The sequence below is a fragment of the Myotis nattereri genome (assembly GCF_964212035.1).
Source record: "Myotis nattereri genome assembly, chromosome: 3".
NCBI classification, from domain to species: domain Eukaryota; kingdom Metazoa; phylum Chordata; class Mammalia; order Chiroptera; family Vespertilionidae; genus Myotis; species Myotis nattereri.
In genome coordinates this window covers 119,191,552-119,216,099 of record NC_138077.1, presented here as the reverse complement: position 1 = coordinate 119,216,099, position 24,548 = coordinate 119,191,552, and the positions used below count along the sequence as shown (strand labels likewise).

Below are 24,548 nucleotides of genomic sequence, written 5' to 3'. Positions count from 1 at the left end.
CCTTTAAAAAATCATCTTGCTTATTTCACTCAGCATTTATTAGTGAATTTTCTAGTAACCTAGGCTTTTAAAATCATCTAATTTGACAGTAGGTAGAAAATAATCCTATATAATAAAAGCCTAATATGCAAAAGTGTCTGGTCGTCTGGTCAGCCATTCAACCAATCAAAGCGTAATATGCTAATGATAATGCTAAGGCTGCTCAACTGCTCACTATGACGTACACTGACCACCAGGGGGCAGATGCTCCAACCAGTAAGTTAGCTTGCTGCTGGGGTCTGGCTGATCAGGACTGAGCAAGATGGGCTTGACATGCCCTGGAGCCCTCCTGTGGTCCCTCCCTGGTTGGCCAAACTCCTGTGTCCCTCCCCAGCCCTGATTGTGCACCGGTGGGGTTCCTCAGCCTGACCTGCACCCTCTTGCAATCCAGGACCACTCGGGGGATGCCAGAGTGCCAGTTTCGGCCCTATGCTGCAGGCCAGGCCGAGGGATCCCACTGGTGCATGAATTCATGCACTGGGCCTCTAGTAGGTATAATAAAATAGAACATTATGTGGTAGCTAAAATGAGTTATCTAGTTTTTAATATTTTTGATAAGGTAAACTATTTCCCCTTCATCTTTCTATTTCTACAAAATGAATGAAATGAAATAAATTTTCACTCTTAATATTTATTCTTTTTCACTGAATTTCATGATTGTTTGAACAATTATTGCCAGACAACAGTGTAAAATGTCTGTAAAGAGAGTAAACTCCCCTATTGTACTCTGTTACAATGCTGTACTCTGTTACCAAGATTTTCTGTAAATACACAAGCCTAAATAGGTTGAAACAAAAGTGGGTCGTGATAGAATGGATACAAATATAATTCAGGTAGTAGGCTAGAAAACATGGCACATCCGAAGTGTCATGTTTTCCAGACACTGTAGCCCCATCAATTAATCACTTTTACATGTCAAGTTATCTCATCAGTGTAGTTTTACTCTAATGTTTTTCCTGCCCCTGGCTCTTTTCTCAATCAATGTCTGAGAATCTTAGGACGCCCACTCTTAGTGGTTCCCAAACTGCTCCTTGCAAGTTCTCCAGAGGGCACTGAGCATGGAGCAGATTCTGAGCAAATAAATGAGTAGAAAGAACTCTCTTTTCATTTATGTACAGATGATGTTCTGTAGAGATTCTGAGTGCAATGTCATACTCACCATGAAGATTTGCTAAAGCATTAAAAATATGGGATATTACAATAGGTAAAATTATTCAATTTTATGTTTTAAAATTACCCTGTAAATTTAACTCATGTTTAATAACAAAGAGATATAGTATCTAATGCTTTTGAACAGGTACAATTAAAAACAGGAAGTCTAGCTTCTCAATCACCACTTTTATACAGAATGTCCAACACTGAATGAACCTCACTTCATCTAAGAATCACAGAAAGGAAATACTTTTAGAAAAAGTGCTTTCATTTGAAGAATTCAGCCTGCTTTTCTTTATTGGATCAAATGCTCAGGTAATTTTTCAGCTCAACAGTTTTCTTTGCTTTGTTACACACAGCTTCAATTATCCCTGTTATGTCACTGGTGGGAAAGCATTTATAATTCTAAAATGGATACAAACCATTATATATAAGCACACATATTTTTCACTCTAGAAAAGGAACGAAATAATATTTAGTGACCCACCTCATGAAAGTTATATAGACACCAAATGTTAAAATTGATGCTTCTTTCCTTTTGGACTTGTTTTTACTTTATGCTTTCTTCTGCATTATAAAATTCACTGTATACTTGTTGTAGTGGTGATTTGTCCAGTGCCTAAGACTGGCTTATATGAAAAAGTGCTATGAAGTAGTTTTTTTAACTTGTATTTTTATTGAATTTATTTGGGTGACATTGGTTAATAAATTATATGTTTCAATTGTACAATTATATAATATGTTAATTGTATATTGTATTGTTTATTTACCACCCAAATTCTAGTCCCTTCCATCACCATTTATCCCTTCGTTACCCTCTTTTACCAGCCCCTACCACTTTCCTTTCTGGTATTCACCATACTGATGTCTGTCTTATGAGTTTGTTTGGGATATTTTTGCTTAACTCCTTCACCTCTTTCACCCAGCACCAACCCCAGCACCTCTCATACTCTTAGCAATAAATTATCCTCATTAATAAAGTTGAATGAATTAAAAAGTACAAATTGGTAATCAGAATAGTCAGAGGGATGTGAAATACAATATAAGGAATAAATTTAGTAATATTGTAGTAACTATGGATGGTGCCAGGTGGGTACCGGAAATATCAGGGTGATCATCCTGTAAAATATATGACTGTCTAAATACTATGCTTTACACCTGAAAATAATACAAAATAATGTTGAATATAAAGTGTAATAAAAATTTAAATAAGTAAGTAAATAAATAAGTAAGTAAGTAAATAAATAAATAAATAAATAAATCGGTGGGTTTTGTTTTTCTAGTTTTACTCCTGTCAGGACTCGCAGTTTGTCTCTCATTAGCCTTAATTGGTGCTATGGAGCTACCTCACCTTACACGTGGCTCACATTCACTTCCAAGCCCAGACATTACTTCTTTAATCATGAATTAGAACTTTATAAACTTAAAATGAAGATAAAAATCTACTGTTTTTCCTGTTACTTCTTCTTAATGACCTTTGTGTTTATGGCTTTAAGGTTGCCCACTACCCATGTCTTTCTTGCCCCAGGTACTCCCTCAGCGCATACAGTGGCTGGGGACACACTCAAAAAGCCACTGCTCCTCCACGCAAATGGATTCTATTTTCCTATCACCCTGAACAGAAAAAAATCACCGTAAAATGTTTTGTGTTTGCTTGCCTATGCTCAGAGTAATACATGCCACTACCAACAGAAAAACAAATTGCATATTCAACATGTGCTATAGTTAAGAAAACAAGTTAAGGGATGCATCACCCACCAAGAAAATCAGCTGGCTCATTCGTTGCACCATTCATTGATGTAACAGTGCTCATGCTCATAGCTTCTGGGAGGTGATTAAATTACATTCAGCAGTGTGTTAGCAGACAAGGTCTGGATCAAATGACCTAATTGCCTTTGTTCCTTCATTTCTACTTCATTTTTTTCATAATAAAGATACTCCATTTGGCCCTCTGTTCTTTGAGTGGGACTTTACTTATTACTGAAAATTTAGGAAAACTATCCAGAGACAAAACCAAGTGGGACTGAGAAATAGCAATGAGAAACAAAGCTGATGCTTTCATAGGTACACCTTCTAGCATGGCCTGCGCTTGTACAGGTGCACTTTCATATGGATTTTTGTCTTCCTGGATGTTATTTTTAAATATATTTTACATGCTGCACACCATCCCTCCAGCACTAGCCTGCTACATAAGTCTGAGAAAGCAGTGTTTTGTTTAGATGGGCTATTGTAAATTATCCTCAGCCCCAGACCCCTCGGGACTGGAATCCATTTGAAGGAAGGCCTCCTTATTGGTGAAAGTTGAGCTGCGAGTTATGCTCTGTCGGGGCTTCACAGGTGTAAGTTCATCTAATTTAATATTTTCATTTTTGACCAGAATGGTCTTATCCATGTTTTCTTCACTGTGCCTTGCAACAACAGCATCGAACACATCTAATTTTGGTGGCAAGGTCCCGCTTTCAAATAGGTATTTGGCTAGATAAGAAATGCCAATGTTGGTTAAGAATGAGGTGACCATGGCCAGAGTTTTAAAGGGGAACCTCTGATTGTATATGCCGTTCTTATCAGAGTAATAGCCGGGGTAAAAGAACAAGGGCTGCAGGTACAGATACGGCTCCCCGCCGGTTATTCTCAGGAAGAGGCCAGAAACGTAACCGGCAGCGGCTCCGTACGTGTTGGTTCCCTTGACGAAGAGCACGCAGAGGAGCTGCGGGAAGATGATGATGTAAACGAGGTCTGAGCTGAGGTACCAGAGCCCGTAAACGGTCTTTGTGAGCAGTGCCATGGCTGTTGCAGACGCTCCAAACACAAACACTGTGATTCGCATCACCCACACGATTTCCCTGTCGGATGCCTGCAAGAAATTGCCACAGCTGGTCAAAAGAATTCCTTGCTTTCAATTGGCTCAACTTATGGGAAAAACAACCTAAAACACAGCCTACGAAGCAAGCAATCTAGCTGGCTTTTGGGAAGGTTGCTGAGTACAGCATGCAGGGACAGATCACCCACAGCTTTCCAGGGCTGTGCAGGGGCGGTGATGAGCTGAGCTAACCTGCTGTCATAGAAGAAGAGCACGAAGGTGGGGGTTTGGGGCTTTGCTCATTTTACATATTAAGATATGGTTCTTATGTGGCAGTGAGGAGGCATGGTTTATTCTTGCTTCTTCTCTCCATAGAAATCCTACCATCTTTAAGGCTAACACTTTCAAAAACAAGTGGAAACATTTTGTTAACAAGTGACCTAGAAAATCTAGAGAAAGGCAAAGCCTTAGTCAAGGAAGAAGGTGGAGAAGGGCTGAGGGGCCCTCAGTAGCCCACAGTAGCATGGTGTTCTACAGCCACGAGACGTAGTAAAGAAACCAAATTGGGAGATTAGTTTTGGACAAAGGTGGGCTTGGGAGTCAAGTGAAGAGTAAAGACAGATGTTAACACAAATCCCCATGAAATAATTTACCATGTTCTACTTCTACTAGGGTTCTCAAGTTTCTTAACATGTTTAATGAAACTCAAAGTTATTCTAAGATATTTTAGGTTTCATTACTCTTTCAGTTGACAGGAGGGTTTAAATTGTAACAATGTAACTAAACATTCCTTTAGTATTAACATGAATGATAACATGGATTAAAAATACCTATATATAGCATAAGTGAAACTCATCATTATTTAACCTTATGTGCTTAAGGAAAGTAAGGTCAAATTTTAATATATCTACACTAATAAAAGAGAAAAATGGTAATTGGCGTACATCGATACCCTTTTCATTGGCTAATCAGGGCTATATGCAAATTAACTGCCAACTAAGATTGGCAGTTAACTGCCAACTAAGATTGGCAGTTAACTGCCAACAAGATGGCGGTTAATTTGCATATGTAGGCACAATGCAGGGAGGCAAAAGGGAAAACAGGAAGAAGCCCCCTGCCACTGACAGTGATCAGAAACCCAGGGGGGAGCTAAGAGCTGGGGGGCAGGGCAAAGGCGGCCCTGAGGCCGCCTTTGCCCTGCCCCCCAGCCATGATCGGAGAATCAGGCGCCTTTGCCACCCTGGCCAGTGATAGCAGGAAGTAGGGGTGGAGCCAGCGATGGGAGCTAGGGGTCCCTTGCCTGGGCCTAAAGCGGAGCCCACAATCGCGGGGCCGCTGCAGCTGTGGGTCCCCGCTGCCCGAGCCGGACGCCTAGGCCAGAGGCATCCTGCAGGGGCAGGGGCAGAGCCCTCGTGATCGCGGCGCCCCCCACTGCCACTGCAGGTCCCCACTGCCCGGGCCGGACGCCTAGGCCAGAGGCGTTAAGCCTGGGCAGGGGCGGAGCCTGCAACCGTGGGGAGCTGGGGGTCCCCTGCCCAGGCCTGACACCTCTGCCGGAGGCCTCAGGCCTGGTCAAGGGGCCGATCCGGTGATTGGTGATCGGAGGGTGATGAGGGTCAACTCTGGCCAAGGCATCAGACCTGGGCGGGGGGCTGAGCCGGGGATTGGGGGGATATGATGGTCCCCTTGCCCAGGCCTGAAGCCTGGGTCAGAGGCATCAGGCTTGGGCGGGGGGTGGAGCAAGCAATCAGAGGGAGATAGGGGTCCCCTGCCCAGGCATGATTCCTGGGCCAGAGGCCTCAGGCCTGGGCGAGGGCCAGAGCCAGTGATCGGGGGGTGATGGGGGTCCCCTGTCCAAGCCTGACACCTCTGGCAGAGGCGTCAGGCCTGGGCAAGGGGCCGATCAGGCGATCGGAGGGTGATGGGGGTCTACGCCTCTGGCCGAGGCATCAGGCCTGGGCTGGGGGCAGAACCAGTGATGGGGGGGAATGAGGGTCCCCTGCCCAGGGGCGTCAGGCCTGGACAAGGGGCCGATCCTGTGATTGGAGTGTGATGGGGGTCAATGCCTGAGGGCTCCCAGTATGTGAGAGGGGGAAGGCTGGGCTGAGGGACACTCCCCCCCCCACAGTGCACGAATTTCATGCACCGGGCCCCTAGAAATATTAATAAGTGTGTAATATTACATACATAATAAATATACTAACAAAGACAACAACAAAACAAGAATGTAAGATTTAAAACATCCTCTTACATTTTGTCTGAATGAAAGCTGATAGATGTTTCGAGCAAACATTGAACTTGCTGACAAGATAGAAGAATCTGCTGATGACATAACAGCAGCAGAAACTGCCCCGAGACCGAAGAAAGAAATGTACACAGGGCAGAGATACTGCAGAACAATCGGTAAAATCATGTCTGCTTCTTCATTGCTTTTGGGATCTGGCATCCCATACGCAGTCTGGTTCCAGTCTATTGAATAGAAACAAAAGCATAAGGAGAACCAAAAGTTATGTTCTTTGTCAATCTGGGGTCATCCTATTTACTGGCTAGTTTTTAAGACAAAATCAGAATGTATGAATTAGCTTAATTAGGTGGAAATTCAAATTACTCTAACCAGGTATGTACTGGTCAAGTGAAATTACCTTTAGGTCCTAGATACTAATGGGTTTTGGTTATACTTAGTCTTATTCAAAAGACCAGCATGGAATATGGTTGTGATAGGTATACCTATCATCTATCTATCTGTCTATCTATTATCTATCTATCTATCTATCTATCTATCTATCTATCTATCTATCATCTATCTATCATCTATCTGTCATCTATCATCTACCTACCTACCTACCTACCTACCTACCTACCTACCTACCTACATCTTCTGAAATTGTGGCATTCCATTGTACAGAATCATATAAAAAGTATTAAACTGAAACATAGATGATTTCTTCAGTCATTTGAGCAGACACAATGTTTCATTCCTTAGTCTTCAGGTATAAATGCATAAATGGATGAAGACAATACAGGGGCTATTCTCACTCATCCTCTTTCTGTATATAAACTTGGGTTTGGAGCTTCCTCAGCAATACTTCTTCCCAATTAAATTCCTTTTATGTCAGCTATCAGTTACTAGAAATAGAAAGTATGATAGATAAAGGAAATTCCCTTTTTATTGATTAAAAGTTCAGATATGCCTGGACTGTTTGGCTCAGTTGGTTGAGCATCATTCCCTTCAGGAAGAAATCTCTGGTTGGATTCCTGATCAGGGCACATGCCAGGGTTGCAGGCTGGATCCCCAGTGGGAGGTGTGCAGGAGGCAAATGATTGATTTGTCTTTCTCATAGATGTTTCTCTCTCTCCCTTTCCCATCTTCTCTCTCTAAAACCAATAAAAACATATTTTAAAAATAGTGCAGATACCAGGCTGAAATTTTCAGAAGGTTTTGGACTCTGTGGTAAAAGGATTTGAAACATAAGTATTTTTTAATAGATAGCTCCTTTAATATTTAGTTATACAGTAGTTCCCCGTCTGCAGATTTGCTTTCACTGGCTTCAGTTACTCACTATCAACCTTGATCTGAAATTAGAAAATTCCAGAAATAAACAATTTATATGTTTTAAATTGTACCACATTTTAGTGTGTGATGAAGTGTTGTATGGTCCCACCCAGTCTGGCCAGAGATACATCCATGCTATACATGCTTCCACCTATAGGTCACTGTGGTATCAGTAGCTGTCTGGTATCACAGTGCTTGAGCTTAAGTAACCCTTAGGCAGTGTCACAGTGCCACTGCCAGTCACCTCACTGCATCTCATTATGTAGGCATTGCACCATCTCCCCTCATCACAAGAAAAGAAGGATGAGTACCACAGAATAAGATATTTTGAGAGGAAGACCATATTCACGTCACTTTTATTACAATATAATGTTATAATTCTTCTATTTTATTATTAGTTACTAGAGACCCGGTGCACAAAAATTTGTGCACTCGAGGGGGGTGGGGGTTCCCTCAGCCCAGCCTGTGTCCTCTCGCAGTCTGGGACTCCTCAGGGGATGTCCACCTGCTGGCTTGACCTGCTCTCTGGGGGATTGGGCCTAAGCTGGCAGCCCAGGAGCCCTTAGGGGATGTCCACTTACCAGTGGGGAGCAGGCCAAAGCTGCAGTTGGACATCCTTAGCACTGCTGAGGAGGCGGGAGAGGCTCCCACCACCACTGCTGTACTGGCAGCTGTCAGCCTGGCTTGTGGCTGAGCAGAGCTCCCCATGTGGGAGTGCACTGACCACCAGGGGGCAGATCCTTCATTGAGCATCTGCCCCCTGGTGGTCAGTGTGTGTCATAGTGACCAGTCATTCCCAGTTGTTAGGATGAATTTGCGTATTACCCTTATATTATATAGGATAGAGGCCTGGTGCATGGGTGGGGGCCAGCTGGTTTGCCCTGAAGGGTGTCCCTGATCAGGGAGGGGGCTCCTGCTGGGGTGCATGGTCAGTCTGGGTGAGGGGCTGATGGCTGTTTGCAGGCTGGCCAGAGCCCCTTCAGGGTGGGGGTCCCTGCTAGGGTGCCTGGCCAGCCTGGGTGAGGGGCTGATGGCTGAGTTCAGGCTGTCCACGCCCCCAGCCACCCAAGCTCCCAGTGGAGGCTGGCTGGAAGCAGGTATCTGGGATTTATTTATCTTCTATAATTGAAACTTTATTGCCTTTAGCAGAGGCCACAGCCGGCCAGGGCAGGTGGGAAGCTTGGCTTCCTCCATTGACCAGGCAACTAAGCCTCCTGCTTGCTCCAGCTCTATGGTTGCCGGCCACCACCTTGGTTGGGTTAATTTGCATATAGTCATTCTGATTGGCTGGTGGGCATGGCTTGGGGTGGAGCAAAGGTACTGTCAATTTGCATGTTTCTCTTTTATTAGATTGTTGTTAATCTATTAGTGTGCCTAAAGTATGTTAAAGTTAATCATAGGTATCGTATCTAATAAAAGAGAAACATGGTAATTAGCGTATGGCCGCTACCCTTCCCATTGGCTAATCAGGGCGATATGCAAATTAACTGCCAGCCAAGATGGCGGCCGGCAGCCAGGCAGCTTGAAACTAACATGAGGCTTGCTTACTTCAGAGACGGAGGAAACCAATGTTCCCCGCCTGCCTTGCCGGCCTCTGAGCCTGCAGTTTGAAACATTGTAACAAATATAGAAGCTAAACAAAACCCCAGAAACCTGCTTTCAGCGAGCCGGGATCTCAGAGCTGGAGTTATACATTGTTTTGATTATAGAACTGAAACAAACCAGATACCTGCTTTCAGCAGCGGAGGCCTAAGAGCAAGAGCCTCAGAGCAAAAGCTGGCCCAGAATAAAAAAGAAAAGAAAAAAAGGAGCGGTTGGGAGCTTCCATCACCTGCCAGCCTGAAAACAGCCCTCAGTCCCTCACCCAGACTGGCCAGGCACCCCAGTGGGGACCCCCACCTGAAGGGTGTGTGACCAGATGCAAACAGCCATTATCCCCTCACCCAGGCTGGCCAGGCACCCCAGTGGGGACCCCCACCCTGAAGGATGTGTGACCAGCTGAAAACAGCCATCATCCCCTCATCCAGGCTGGCCAGGCACCCCAGTGGGGACCCCCACCCTGATCCAGGACACCCTTCAGGTCAAACCAGCTGGCCCCCACACATGCACCAGGCCTCTATCCTATATAGTAAAAGGGTAATATGCCTCCCAGCACCGGGATCAGCAGAGCCAAGAGGCCTCCCAGCACTGGGATCAGCGTGACAGGGGGCAGCACCCAAACCCCCTGAACGCCCTGCGGCTCTGTGTGTGACAGGGTGCAGCGCCCTAACCCCCTGATCAACCCTGCTCTGTGTGTGACAGGGTGCGGCGCCCCCCCCCCCACGGGCCCTGCTATGTGTGTGACAGGGTGGGGCACCCCAACCCCCTGATCCGCCCTACTCTGTGAGTAACAGGGGGAGCTCCCCAACCCCCTGATCGACCTTGCTCTGTGCTTGACAGGGCGTGGTGCCGCAACCTCCCCATCGACCTTGCCTTGAGTGTGACATTGGGGCAGTGCCCCAACCCCCCAATCAGCCCTACCCTGAGAGTGACTGAGGGTGGCATCGCAACCTCCCCATCTGCTCTGCTCTGTGCATGACAGGGGTTGCACCCCAACTTCCCAATCAGCCCTGCTCTGAGCCCGACCAGGGACTGCACCTAGGGATTGGACCTGCCCTCTGCCACCCGGGAGCAGCCTAAGCCAGCAGGTCATTATCTCCCAAGGGGTCCCAGACTGTGAGAGGGCACAGGCCGGGCTGAGGGACCCCCTCTTCCCCCCGAGTGCACAAATTTTTGTGCACCAGGCCTCTAGTCTATAATAATAAAAGCATAATATGCTATTTAGACCGGACATCCTTCTGGACAACCTTCCAGAAGAAGTTGGGACTGTAAGGGCTGAGGCAGCCACCACGGTTGCCTCAGGCTGAGGCAATCCACTGTGGCTTTGAGGGCCGAGCCCCTTGCATGAATTTTGTGCATCGGGCTTCCAGTTTATGTATAAAATAAAACATATTATATACATCAGGTCTTTGAATAATGTAATTTCAGTCAGTATCATCCTATATAATAAAAGCTTAATATGCTAAGTGTCTGGTCGTCCGGTCGTTCATTTAACCAATCAAAGCATAATATGCTAATGATTTGCTAAGGCTGCTAAACCTCTCACTATGTTGTGCACTGACCACCAGGGGGCCGACACTGTGACTGATAGGTTGGCTTGCCCAATTGGGCAAGATGGGCAGGACATGCCCTGGATCCCCCCCACGGTACCTCCCTCCCGCGTCCCTCCCTGGCCCTGATCATGCACCAGTGGGGTCCCTCGGCCTGGCCTGCATCCTCTCGCAACCTGTGACCCTTTGGGGGATGTCAGAGAGCTGGTTTTGGCCTGATCCCGCTCAATGCAGGAGCTTCCCCTGGTGGTTAGTGTTCTCCCGCAAGAGCGCCACTCAGCCAGAAGCCGGGTTCACGGCTGGAGAGCACAGTGGCAGTGGTTAGAACCTCTCCCACCTCTGTGGCAGCACTAAGAATATACGACTGCCATCTTAAGCCTGCTCCCCATCAGTCAGACATCTCCCGAGGGCTCCCAGACTGCAAGAGGGTGCAGGCCAGGCTGAGGGATGCCCCTTGAGTGCGCGTATTTCATGCACCAGGCCTCTAGTTTTGTTATATTGTTGATGGGATCTTATAGGAACCTAACTCTTGCTTGTTACCAGTTAGCCTATGGTAAAGTTGATTTCATTATACATCATTTTGCTTAAAGTCACAGAACCTATCAGTGATGTTAAGTAAGGACTTACTATATGAGATTTGGTACTATCTGCAATTTCAGGCATTCATTGCATGCCTTGCAATGTATCCTCCATGGATAATGGGGTACTTCTGTACTAGCATATGCTAAAGAATACATGTACATTAATATAGCTCTTTTTTATTTGTCTAACTTCTGTAATGTCATGATTATAGAATCAAATAGGAGTCTTTTCCCTTGCCATTCCACACCCCTGCCCACCCCATTTTCCATTACAATTGTTAAAGCCATGATTTGATGAAGCCAATTTTATAGCATTAACTCATATGTCATGATACCAGAAAAAACAGCAACTAAAATGTCTACTTAATCCATAAAAAATAAATTTTATATTTTTTTCAGTGGATTGTCCTGAAACACACATGCATACACTAATGGCCAGATCTGTCTTCTGATTGTGACATAAATACTATCTTTTATTCAAAGGCACTCAGTCACCATTATCAGACATTTTTTTAAATGTTTGCTTATGTCGTGTATGTACAACTGGAATAAAAGCATAGTATATGATCCATAACTGCTCTCTTAAAATTTGTCATCCAATAAATAGCTCTACAAACTGTGGGTATCATCCTGGATAATATTTACAAGCACAACAGAGTAAAAGGTCAACTTCTGGAGTCTATTTTAATTAGCTGAATCTACAGGGCTAATATGACATATTTGTGTAAAATAACATGGGAACATATGATTCAAGAAAAATCAATAAGTTCAGTAAAATTAAGGGTGAGATTTAAAAAATGTTCGAGATAGAGGCTAACTGGGAGGCAAACATTTTATAATGTTCTTTTTACCAACTTGAATAAGCTATTCTCTAAGAGACTTAGTGCCTTAGTTTATCTTTATCTACACACTTATTGACTGATTTCTCCAAGAAGAAAAACTTCATTAACAAACAATTGAAAGGTTAAAACAGCACTTTCAGGTTTAAAGTGGTCATGGTAATGGCAGGCAAACTTCTGGCTGTACTTTGATTCATCAAGGGGACTTTAAAAACCCTGCTACTATCTCTATCTTAGATTATCAAAGTAAAACCCCTGTGGGGTGAGACAGAAATTGATATTCTTAAGGAGTCCCTCTCCTCCGCACAGATGTGAATTGTACCTTGATTGAGTAGAACTGCTGACAGGATTACATATACACAGTTGATAAATATAACAATGTCCGGGGAGGGGATGATTATAAATATTTTATTAGTGGGATGAGAAGTTGAAAAATGTTTGGAGACTACGAATGTATAATACAATTTGTTAAACACTGTAACAATGGACTATGTGGGGGTAAAGAGGGAAGGGAGAGAGGGAGAGTAGCTGTGGACTGTGGCAATTGGTAACTTTGCCGGAGCTTGAGTGGGTCAATGAGTGAAGCTGCAAGAGAGGTACCTGTTGATGCTCCAATGGCCCCGATGAGTATAGATGGTATAGCCATCACCAGGCATCCAAAAGCTGCCAGGAAGGATAGCACCTGAGCGTAGGTGGCTGAGGATGAAGAGAGGACTCTCTGGAAGTAGGCTTGCCATGGGATTCCACCCAACATCTGCATGGGAACCAAAGGGACTCAGGGTTTTATTAGAGGCAAATAGCATGTATTGGATACTTTCAACATGAGATTATATTTATATAATCACATTCAGAATAGTTGTATGTATATCACTAAAGTATAAAGAATGGTCCTATATGCCATATACCTCAATGGTTATGATTTTGTTATTATCATATTTACAATTGTGTGAAATTTCTTCCAGTTCTTTTCCTTCATAATTACACAAGACAATCTTTTCCTAAATCTAGCTACTCTAAGCTGCATTACAATGTCCTAGAAGTCTCTTTGTTCTTATCTGGAAGAACTAACCACCACAAAATTGCCTCAAAAAATTAAGATTCTGAAAACATGGCTTTTTAAAATTTGAATCAATACAGCCCAATGAATATTTCTGAACTCCAGTATGTGCCAGGCAAGGTAATGATTGTCAGAGCACAAAGATGAGCAGGGACGGCTCTGCTCTGGGTCGCTGTTCACCAGGAGAGTCAGTGCAGTGCAGGGCTCTCCAAAGCAGAGTGTGTAGAGCCTACAGACAATGCATTTGGCATCCAAATTATCAGAACTTCTATTTGTACTTATTTTACCTCATACCTAAATCTCATATGACTATTTTATTAAAGTATACAATGTATTAGTAAAGTGTATATAAATAATTTATAAGTACATTTACCTACATTGAGAGCATATTTAAAATTTATATTGAAATACTGTGAAAAAAGCTTGGTGACACTGAACTATTATATAATGTATTGACTGCTATAAACAGGTGTGTATGGGAACAGAAGTGGGAAGCAATTACTTATTTGGGGGTAACTAAGGTGTGGAAAGGCACAATGAAGCACAACTGCCTAGTAATTAGGGAAACCTACAGAAATGACATTTGAATAAGTCCTTAAGTACTGGGAGGGTGTCACTTGTGGAGATGAAGAGAGAAGAGAGTACCTGGCAGAGAATCCAATAGAAAAAGAATGATGAAGCAGCTATGAGAACACTATGTGTTTTGTGGAAATGGAAGTCAGGGTATGTGGGAATGGCTAGAAGGAAAGCTGGGAAAATACCTTCCCATTCATTGCTGTCACATTCCTCTGACTGGCATAGAGTTGGTGTTTAATAAATATACTCTATATCATATGAATGAAAGAATTGATGAATGGGTTTCCCATATAATTGCCTGTTTCTCTCACCCAGCTCTAAATTCAGGGAAATCCATCTTGTTAGTCATTGTCACATTTGTGCCAGTTTGGAGGGCCTGGCACATACTGATTCCAGAGCAATTCCTTTGTTATAAAATCCATACATGTTTAACAGTAAAAGATAAAAAGGTAAAAAATTTCTAAAATTAATTATCACATGTCTCAAGTCTATACTATTCTTTCCAAATTTTTGTTTTGTAAACTGTAAATCAACATATAATTAACCTCTTCCGTGTAAATGATATTGCTCAATAATATCACTGATTCTATGAGTTGATATATAATAATTTACATACCAATCTCTCTTGACATTTAGGTCACAAGTAGGGTAAAATCTGACCTCCACTGACAAACAGGAGTTCTGGTGGTCAGGTGGAAAATGGGCTGGGAGGAGTGAGAGGTGCGAGGGCCAACTTCAGGGAGACCACTGATGGGCTATCACAATAGGCCAGGGGAGAAAAGCTGTCACCCTTACCTTGTGCTAGTCCAGGGACAGTGGGCAGTTCAGAATGGTATTGAGAGATCCCCCTTTATATGACAAGTGGAAGATCATAGACCATTGGTGAGATATTTCAAGGCTCACTTCTATAGTTAAGTCATTCATTCATTTCAACTTATTTTACAATTTAAAGAATGAACATGACTTAATCATATAACTTTTTGAGCTGGAAAAAATTAGTCATTGGATTAGCAAACCTGAGGACTAATTGATATATAAGAAAGGACCTTAGGGTTTTGCTTCGTCTCTATTTCAATGTCTTGCTCAGACAATGGTGTTATTATTAACAAATTGCCTTTCATTTCTGCATCTCCTCATCTCTTCCATATAACCATAACATACCCATCATGCAGGTACAGTTACATACACATATAATGCTTGATACTTTCTCCATTGAATTCAAAATTGTGACCCATTTAAGGATAACTTTAGCCAATACATTTTGTAACAATCCTTGGAAAACAAGACCCCTCACCTCCATAACAAACATTTTTTTGTTCTTGTTCTCCTGCCTTCTTACCAGGAAATTCTTTACTGAGATAGATACATCTAATTTCAGTGCTAAAACTTAACAAGTACCACAAAGACAAAGTACAATCATAGTAAATTGTGAACCATATAAAGAGAAAACATAAACAATTTCCCCTTAATTTTGATATAAAATTATTTTATTTTGTACAAAATCCTCCTAATTAGCAAAGTCAAAAATCTGGCAGGAAGGTCCCTTTGTTTTTCCCTCTTCTCTTAATCTGTGATCTGCCTTTATTTCTTCTGTACTCACTTCTCACTGACAGCACCTCTGCCCCAAGGTTCTGTTATTCCCAGGTTGCCTCAAACTGCCCAGGCCTTCTTCCCTAAGGATGCCTTTCCCAGCTTGTCTCAGACACGTGAGGCTGTAGCACCACTAATTTACTTACTATGTAGAGACTAAATGAGCTCATTATTTCAGAAGAATTTGACTTTTAAAGCCTAATTCAAAATACAAGTGAAAACTTTTAGTTGGCTTGGCCCTCAGATTGAGGAGGTATCTGGGAGTATGGCATGGGGTTCTTTCATTTACAGCACAACAGGAATGTGTACACACAATCCCACGGCCATTATCCTTTAGGGTCTCACTTGCTCTCTACTTTGACACCAGTCAGCACCATCCTTCCATAGAAAGTAGTATATTCAGAAATGATCATGAGCCAGTAGGTGAAATTTACATAGAAACATTTAAATCTTGAAAACGCATTTGATTTTAGGAAAAAAAAAATTAGGTTGCATTTATCAGTTAAGACACCACTTACCAACAACAGAAAACTGTCAAGCCAAGTGTAGACTTCAAATGATTCAATGGTGCCCAGCCAAGGAGCCTGGTATTTGGCATGTGTAGACGTAAACCCAATGTCTGTAACTGCAGGATGTGACAATGCGAAAGGGACGCTGATCCACTGCAACCAGTGACATTTGATTGTTAGGCAAATATTTTTAACTGTTTAATATATGCAAGACTTAGCCACCTAGTTCTTGTTTTTTTTCATAGACCACATAGCTCAGTAGTTTCTCATATTCAGACAGAAAAGAAACTGGAATCATGTTATCTGGGGAACATCATGAATATTGACTTAGAGAAGTTAAAGTAAACATACTTCTGTGTTTAACTGTACCAATAATGTCAAGTAGAGAAGAAGTCACTAGAAACTTTGGGGGGAGAACATTAAACTTGAGAATATAATCCTATATAATAAAGAGGTAATATGCAAATTAACCTTCACGCCCTTGCACAAGATGCCTCCCCCATGTGGTCAAAGATGGTCGCCCCCATGTGGTCACTAGATGGCCACCACAAGATGGCTGGCATGGGAGTGCAGTTGGGGGCGACCAGGCTGGCAAGGGAGGGCAGTTAGGGGTGGCCGGGTTGGCAGGGGAGGGCATTTGGGGGGACCAGGCCTGCAGGGGAGGGCAGTTGCAGGGGACCAGGCCTGCAGGGGAGGGAAGTTGGGGTAGACCAGGCCTGCAGGCAAGGGCAGTTGGGGGTGACCAGGCCAGCAGGGGAAGGCAGGGAGGGTAGTTGGGGACAATCAGGCCAGCAGGGGAGCAGTTAGGCATTGCTTAGGCTGGTAAGGGAGTGGTTAGGGGGCTATCAAGCTGGTAGTCAGAAGCAGTTAGGGGCAATCAGGCAGGCAGGCAGGCAAGCGGTTGAGAGCCAGCAGTCCTGAATTGTGAGAGGGATGTCCGACTGCCGGTTTAGGTCTGATCCCTGTGGAATCAGCCTAAACCAGCAGTCGGACATCCCCCAAATGATCCCAGATTGGAGAGGGTACAGGCTGGGCTGAGGGACACCCTCCTCCAATGCCTGAATATTGTACACTTGGCCTCTAGTATAATATAATATAATAACATAATATAATATAATATGATATAATATAAAATATAATATAATATAATATAATATAATATAATATAATATAATATATAATATAATATAAATAATATAATATAATATAAATAATATAATATAATATAATATAATATAATATAATATAATATAATATAATATAATAATATAATATAATATAAATAATATAATCTATAATAATAAAAGCGTAATATGCTAAATAGACTGGGCAGCCACACGACCTTCCGGAGGTCATTCCGGACATCCTTCCTGATGAAGCCTTGGTGGCAGGGGCCAAGTCAGAGGTGGTTAGGGGTGATCAGGCAGGCAGGAGAGTGGTTAGGGGCTACCTGGCAGGCAGGCAGAGCAGTTACGGGCAATGAGGCTGGCAGGCAGAGGTGGTTAGGGGAGATCAGGCAGGCAGGCAGAGTGGTTAGGGGAGATCAGGCAGGCAGGCAGAGTGGTTAGGGGAGATCAGGCAGGCAGGCAGAGTGGTTAGGGGAGATCAGGCAGGCAGGCCGGCGAGCGATTAGGAGCCAGAGGTCCAGGATTGCGAGAGGGTGAAGGTCAGGCTGAGGAACCCTCCCCTGCATGAATTTCATGCACTGGGCCTCTAGTATAATATAATAACATAACATAACATAACATAACATAACATAACATAACATAACATAACATAACATAATATAATAATATATATTATAAAATAAATTGTTTTATTTAAATTAGAAAAAGATAACCTTCATTAAAGTGACAAGGAAAGATTTGATTGAGAAATTGGTGGATGAAACAAATCTTCATGCATGATCCCAGTACCTGATTTGTAGAAGAAGCAAGTTAAGGGACAGGTGGTCTATGTGGAGCAAGGTAAACAGCAGAATATAGTGTGTGTGTGTGTGTGTGTATGTGTGTGTGTGTGCACACACACGTGTGCACGTGTACATGAGTGCATGTACACACGGTTGGGTTAGGCGCTTTGCTTGCATGATGGTGGCTTAGGGAAATGGGATACATAGAGATAGGTATGTGGAGAGAGCCTTGAATTGTAAGCTAAGAGATTTTTATTTTGTTTTGTTACAATTAGAAGCTAGAGGAATTCCTTCTGGATTTAAAAAATATTTTAGTAAAATGTCTTCTTCATTTTCTTATCATAGATATGAGCAGTGAGTTTACAAAAAGGGAGGAGTCAGGAAGAGTAATAAGGTGGCACTGATATAACCCATATAAAGCCCTGAAGCTGAGTAATGATAATGGAAATGAAAGATATTGTTACAAAAAAGAATTATAAAGAAAGATTCAACAGTCATAAATTACAATAAGAAGAAAGAAGTCAGAAGGAAAAATAACTAACATATGAACCTCAAGTTTACAGTTGTAGGGTGATGATAAAATCAACAGAATTAAAGAATCTGAGAAGAGGAGATGGTTTATGCTGTAAGTTTATTAATTATATATGTATGCATAGCACTTTGAAGCTTAAAGAAGAACCTGTATTTAGCTTTTTATTCCACCAATTTAATAAGGCCTGAAGTAGTTACAAACAGAACTTGATTCCTTATCAATTAGATACATTTTGTAGCAGAAGCCCACTCTAAAACGCATCCTTACATACATTTGCCCTGCATGGTTTTACTAGCACATTTGATCTATGCACTTATGTATTTTAAGCTCTGGTCTTATACAAAGCAATACTTCGTGAATAAATAGATTCATCCCTGGAGCTGTGTTCATTAGAATACCAAGTACATCTTTATGAGAGCTGTCATATGCCAAACTAAACTCATCTCTAACATTCATAATGTAGCTGTATTTCTGGAAGTTTATGATGATGCTAAGAAAACTCAGAATCTTAGCACTGTCACTTGCTTTTGGATATTTAAAAATAAAAATGTAGACATCCTTGAGCTAGTTAAATATTTTTTTAATTTAACTAAAATATAAGTGAGTAAAATTCTTGGAAATGCAAAATAAATGTCTAGAAGAAAAAGAGAAAATATTGTAATCATTGTTAAATATTATAATTATGTAAATTAATGGCTAAACTATAATTGTAACTGTAATTCATTCTTTTAAATGTTCCTTCTGTATATTAGAGATGCAAGGAAGTGAAGAACAAAAGAACCAGATATAAGTATAAAATTCATTCTTCATTTTTCCTTTTTAAGTATCTAGTATAAACACTAATAGAGTTAAAAGCTTTTCATGATATTAAAAAAAAATATCAAGGAGAACCAAGGGTGCTTAGATCACCCACGGGAAATGAGTCATGATCAGCAGTCTTAGCGCACTGTCCATGGCCTTTGCACAGGGTGTTGCTCTTGTAGGATACACACCTGAGGTCATGTATATGCACGAATCAGCACAGAGTGCATATTCAATTTACTGTATACTTCAGTATGTCTTAGGTGGTGGATATTATTAAATGTACAATTATAATAATCAAATTTTTTAAATTTTTGTTAATTCTCACCCAAGGATATTTTTTTCATTTATTTTTAAAGATAGTGGAAAGGAGTGATGGAGAGGGAGAGAGAAAAACATCAATGTGAGAGAGACACATCAATTGGTTCCCTACAGCACTTTCCCAGGCCGAGGCTGGGGACTGAACCTACAACCTAGATACCTGCCCTGGACCTGGAATTGAACCAGCAACCCTTTGGTGCATGGGCTGACACTCTAACTACTGAACCACACATGCCAAGGCACAATGGTCACATTTTAAGATTTTAGTTTTCACAGGCTGAACATTGACTAAAATGTGTTCATAACAAACAAAAGTGCTTTTAATGTAATATTAATAATATTAATATCTCATAATTAGATAGTACTTTTTATTTAATAAAGCACAAATATATCACTTAATTTAACCTAGGATGTATATGCAATACATAATAAATATTTTTAGTGCCTTACATAATAATTAAGACTTTTCTTCATGTTTAGACCACAAATAGTGATGACTAATATTGAAACCTACAGTATTCCCAAGAAGAGAATCGCTATGCCCTATGAGGAGTTTATAGATTAACTGACACTAATATAAGGGGAGGATAAGATACTCATACAGGTTAGCATCAAGGTTTAAATTTTCAGGTTGAGGAAAGTGTGTTGCCTTCAAACTTAAAGGAAGGTAACACATAAGCTTCCATCAGATATAGCCTTGAAGGAAAGGAAGACTTTGACCTTTCTAAAAAGTAAACTGAGGGCACACTTTTCTGGCAAAATCTAACAAAACAACTAGATTTTTTCATTTAATTAAATTATAAAGAGACAATATTTAATGGTAAGTGATTTACTATGTATTACTCAAGATGAAAAATAACATTTCTATTAAATTTTGCTGAGTTAGTATAAAATTCCACATTTTATTTTACAAAAGAAAAAGAAGGAAGGAAGGTAGGAAAGAAAAGAAAGAAATAAGGGAAGAAGGGAAGAAGGAAGGAAGGGAGGAAGGGAATAAGTCGAGGGAGAGAGAGAGAGAATATCTGTGAATGACCCCACTTACCAGTCCTATGAAAATACAAAAGAGCTGTACAACGTCTGTGTAGGCCACAGAATAGAGACCACCCACCAGGGTGTACAGAATGGCAATGAGTGCAGAAACAATGACAGAAGCATGTACATCGACGTCAATAATCACACTGATAGTGGCTCCTGGAAGAACACAAACAAGAGAAGGCTCTAATCAAGGAACTAAAGTAAATTCAGATTTTTGTATAAAAATATATCGAATGTTCAGTGACAGCAGCAGATGTTTTTCCCAGTGTCATATGAAGTGTGAAAGCTAAAGTTAGTTTTCATATTGGAAAATTTAAATCTCAGTAAATTGATTATGCATATCCTATATAATAAAGAGGTAATATGCAAATTGACCCTCATTCCGTCACTCTGCACAAGATGGCTGCGCCCACAGCAGAGGCAGAGTTCCTGTAACACAAGATGGCTGCACCCACAGCAGAGGCAGTGTTCCCGTAATGAGCCGAAACAAGCAATCAGCAGGGACTTGAGGCTGCGTGGTGCCAGGCTGGGGTGGGGTACCTGAGGCTGCACCCCCCGACCTGGTGGAGCTTGATGAGGGACCTCAGGCTGTGCCCCCCACCCAGCAGGTCTTGACAGGAGACCTCAGGCCTCACCCCCCACCCGGGGGAGCTTGACGGGGGACCTGAGACTGCACCCCTCACCTGGCAGGCTTAACAGGGGCCCTGAGGCTGCACCTCCCCCACCTGATGGGGCTTGATGGGGGACCTGAGGCTGTGCCCCCCGCCTGGAGGAGCTTGACAGGGGTGGGGCCAGCTGGGTCTGAATCTCGTCCAATGGGGGTGGGGCCGGCTGGGTCTGGGTCTTGCGCAATTTCGAGGTGCACATGGGTGGGTGGGGACTTGACTCTGGGTCCCATGGCATGCCCCACACTCTGACAGGAGGAAGATTTTCGTATACATTTTAGTAATTTTCTTTCATCTCTGATACTTCTATTATAGAGAAAAGGCAAATAGCAATATTAATTTATTTTCTCTAATTAATTTCCTTTTAATGTGCATGAATTTCATGCACTGGGCCACTAGTATATATAGTATATATATATTAGAGGCCCAATGCATGAAATTCATACAAGAGTAGGCTTTCCTTCCCCGGGCTGCTGGCACCAGCTTCCCTCTGGCGCCCAGGACCTGGGATTTCCTCTGGCCACTGGCAGGCACCCCAGACCAGGCTTCATCCAGAAGGATGTCCAGTCTAATTTGCATATTACACTTTTATTATCATAGATATATATGTATATAGATACAGATATATTTTAAGATTCTTTCTAATTTAAAAATTAGTGCTTTACTAACTTATTTATGTGAGGGCACCTGAAATTCATAATATAATTTCAGACTCCCATGAGCTATTTTAAATTTAATTCTACCATAAAAGCTTACATTAATTCCACCAACTGTTGGAAACTCCAACTTAATATTAAATATATGCAATATATGTACTCTCACCTATGAGAAAACAACCCTTTATGATAAGCATAATGACTGACATACATATTACAATTAATATTCACCCTCTGTTTTGTATTAACTCTGACCCCTGCTAGCTTTTATTACATAGCAGATGGTATAAGATACCAAGCTTTGAGACAAATTTCTAGGCAAAATAAATAAATAAATAAATAAATAAATAAATAAATAAATAAATAAAATTGGCAAATTGGATCTATTAACATTTTCTCTTTCAGTTTTGTTATATAGTTCTATCTTATTTTATCTTATTTTATTGGTGGAGCATTCCTGTCCTGTTCCTTGGACAACAATGCATTGAAGAACCCTAGATTTCAACATCACAGTTTTAAGTAATATTCACCATCAAAATTTTAACCTACCTTAGAAATCAAGTATATGTTTTTCTTACTTTATGACTTTGTTTATTGTGTTTGTTTGTGTCTATATTTCCATCCAGGATATTATGATATGGACAGTTGGACTACCTTGGACTGCCAGATCTGGGATTTATTGTTTTACAGAACTTTTACCCATTGTTCTCAAAAGTTGTAGTTTATATTCATATTATTAAATACAGCAATAATAGCAATGCTAACATACATACAACAAACCTGTGATTTTAATTGTTATCTTATATTCTATTATCTCTCTTCAATTGCAAGCTAATAGTGTATGCAACCCACCAGAGATAAAAATCCAATATCTCAAAGAGAAATATAAAAGATTTTGATCTAAGATAAAATGAAATATTTTTCAAACAAAATTTTCTTAGTGCTTTGGCTTTGGTAACAAAATTAATTTCCCAAGTAAAAACTAATTAATAAAAGGCAAAGCCTGGCAAGGAATTGAAGAACGATGACGAGATTAATCATATATATATATATATATATATATATATATATATATATATATATTCCTAATATGCAAATAGACCAAACAGCAGAACAATTGAATAACTGAACAACCAGTCACTATGATGTGTACTGACCACCAGGGGGTGCATGCGGAACATAGTGGGCATCAGCAGCAGGCGGCAGTGCATGGAACATGGTGGCATCAGCCGTGGCGGGGTGGTGGAGCAGGTGAGCGGGGGCATCAGACCAAGGCAGGGCACTGGTCGCTGTCATCGGGGATAGCCTCTAGTGGTTACTGAAAATTCTTTGCTCCTATTTGCCGAGGTTCTGCACAGTGCTCGCACCTGCTGCTGGCACCCAGCACAAGCCCTGATCGCTCGGCGCTGTCAGCGGGTGCGAGCAGCAGCTGCCAGGCCTGATTGCCTCTCAGGATTTCTTCACTTCCCCCTGCTCCTGAGGGGTAACTGGGGCTGGGAGCCGCCACTCAGACCCACTGCGGGTGCCAGCCCCACTTGTACCCACAGCCATCACCAGAGCTGCCTCTCACACCTGCTGCCGGTTCCTGGCACCAGTCCCGATCACTGGGCGCTGTCAGCAGGTGCAAGCAGTGGCTGCTGGCCCCGATTGCTCCTGAGTGCTTCTCCACCTCCCCCTGCTCCTGAGGGGCAATCGGGGTAGCAGCTGCTGATCACACCTGCTGCTGGCACCAGTCCCAATCGCTCTGCACCATCAGCGGGTGCGAACAGGGCCAGAGCCATCAGAGCATGGTAGGGGAAGCAGCAGCAGCAGGAGCAGGGCTTCCGGCAGACAGGGGACCAGGGGCTGTGGTGGGAAGGGCGAGGTGGGGGCATGGAGGATGGGCCAAGACCCACCCCTGTGCCCACCACAGCCTCACGGCCCACAGTTCCTTTCAAGGTGCACGAATTCATGCAGTGTGCCCCTCATTATTTATAAGTGACTTGGAATAATAGACTTGTTTTTTGTATAGATATTAAACAAATTATTTTTTCTCAAATTATTTACTTCATGTTGAAACTTTAATTGCAACTCTTGGCCATTTTTGTTTTGATCTAGTTCTCTATTTTAATAACAACATTTTAAAAGTTACAGTCCATGAGTTATAGTGTAATTATTACCCTACCTCTTTTCAATGCTGCCTGTATGTTATAAAAGTAAGATCACTGGGCTAGAATCAGAAAGATTTGGGATACTGATAGATGCTGCCATCTGGTTTTAGCTCAGTGGTTGTCAAGAAGTCACCTATGCTTCCATCATTATTAAGATTGGGATGAATTTTTCTCTAAAATATTTTCTGAATATTTTCATCATTTGCAGTGAGTAAAATCACTGTGAAATATTGGTTTGTTTGCCAATGCAACCATAAAAATAAATATACTGTAACTAAAGTTATAAAAATTCACTGAATTTGAACCGTCAAAATGTAAATACTATGCCTTTCTTTAAAAAGTTATAAGGATGTTGTCCAATTATACCAAGAAGGTAGTTTAAGATTCTCCTAAGTTTCAGTGGTGAACTATGTATATTCATGATAAGGTGGTAATAGATCTTATGTTTGTTTATTCTTAAGTATTTTAACTTGTTTATAACAAATATTAACTTTGAATCATTTCCAACTATTATTTTTGAAGAAATGCCAGGTGTTAATTTAAAATTAGACATACATTCTCTTCATCAAATCATATGTTTCCAACAATAGCAGTAATGTTTTCATATACACTGTTCATTGTGTATATGTACAGT

At 41.8% G+C, this 24,548-nt stretch overlaps 1 protein-coding gene across 1 annotated transcript in view; it reads right to left on the bottom strand.

The window, feature by feature from the left end:
• Window positions 1-3,415: 3,415 nt before the first annotated feature.
• Window positions 3,416-24,548, bottom strand: part of SLC5A7 (solute carrier family 5 member 7) — a gene marked incomplete at both ends in the record, with an annotated part of 42,955 nt that continues 21,822 nt past the window's right edge. The window contains 5 exons of the mRNA XM_081087333.1: window positions 3,416-4,045; window positions 6,243-6,460; window positions 12,714-12,867; window positions 15,855-15,998; window positions 20,451-20,599. Coding sequence (XP_080943459.1) covers window positions 3,416-4,045; window positions 6,243-6,460; window positions 12,714-12,867; window positions 15,855-15,998; window positions 20,451-20,599 — 1,295 coding nt within the window. The remainder of the gene's footprint in view (window positions 4,046-6,242; window positions 6,461-12,713; window positions 12,868-15,854; window positions 15,999-20,450; window positions 20,600-24,548) is intronic.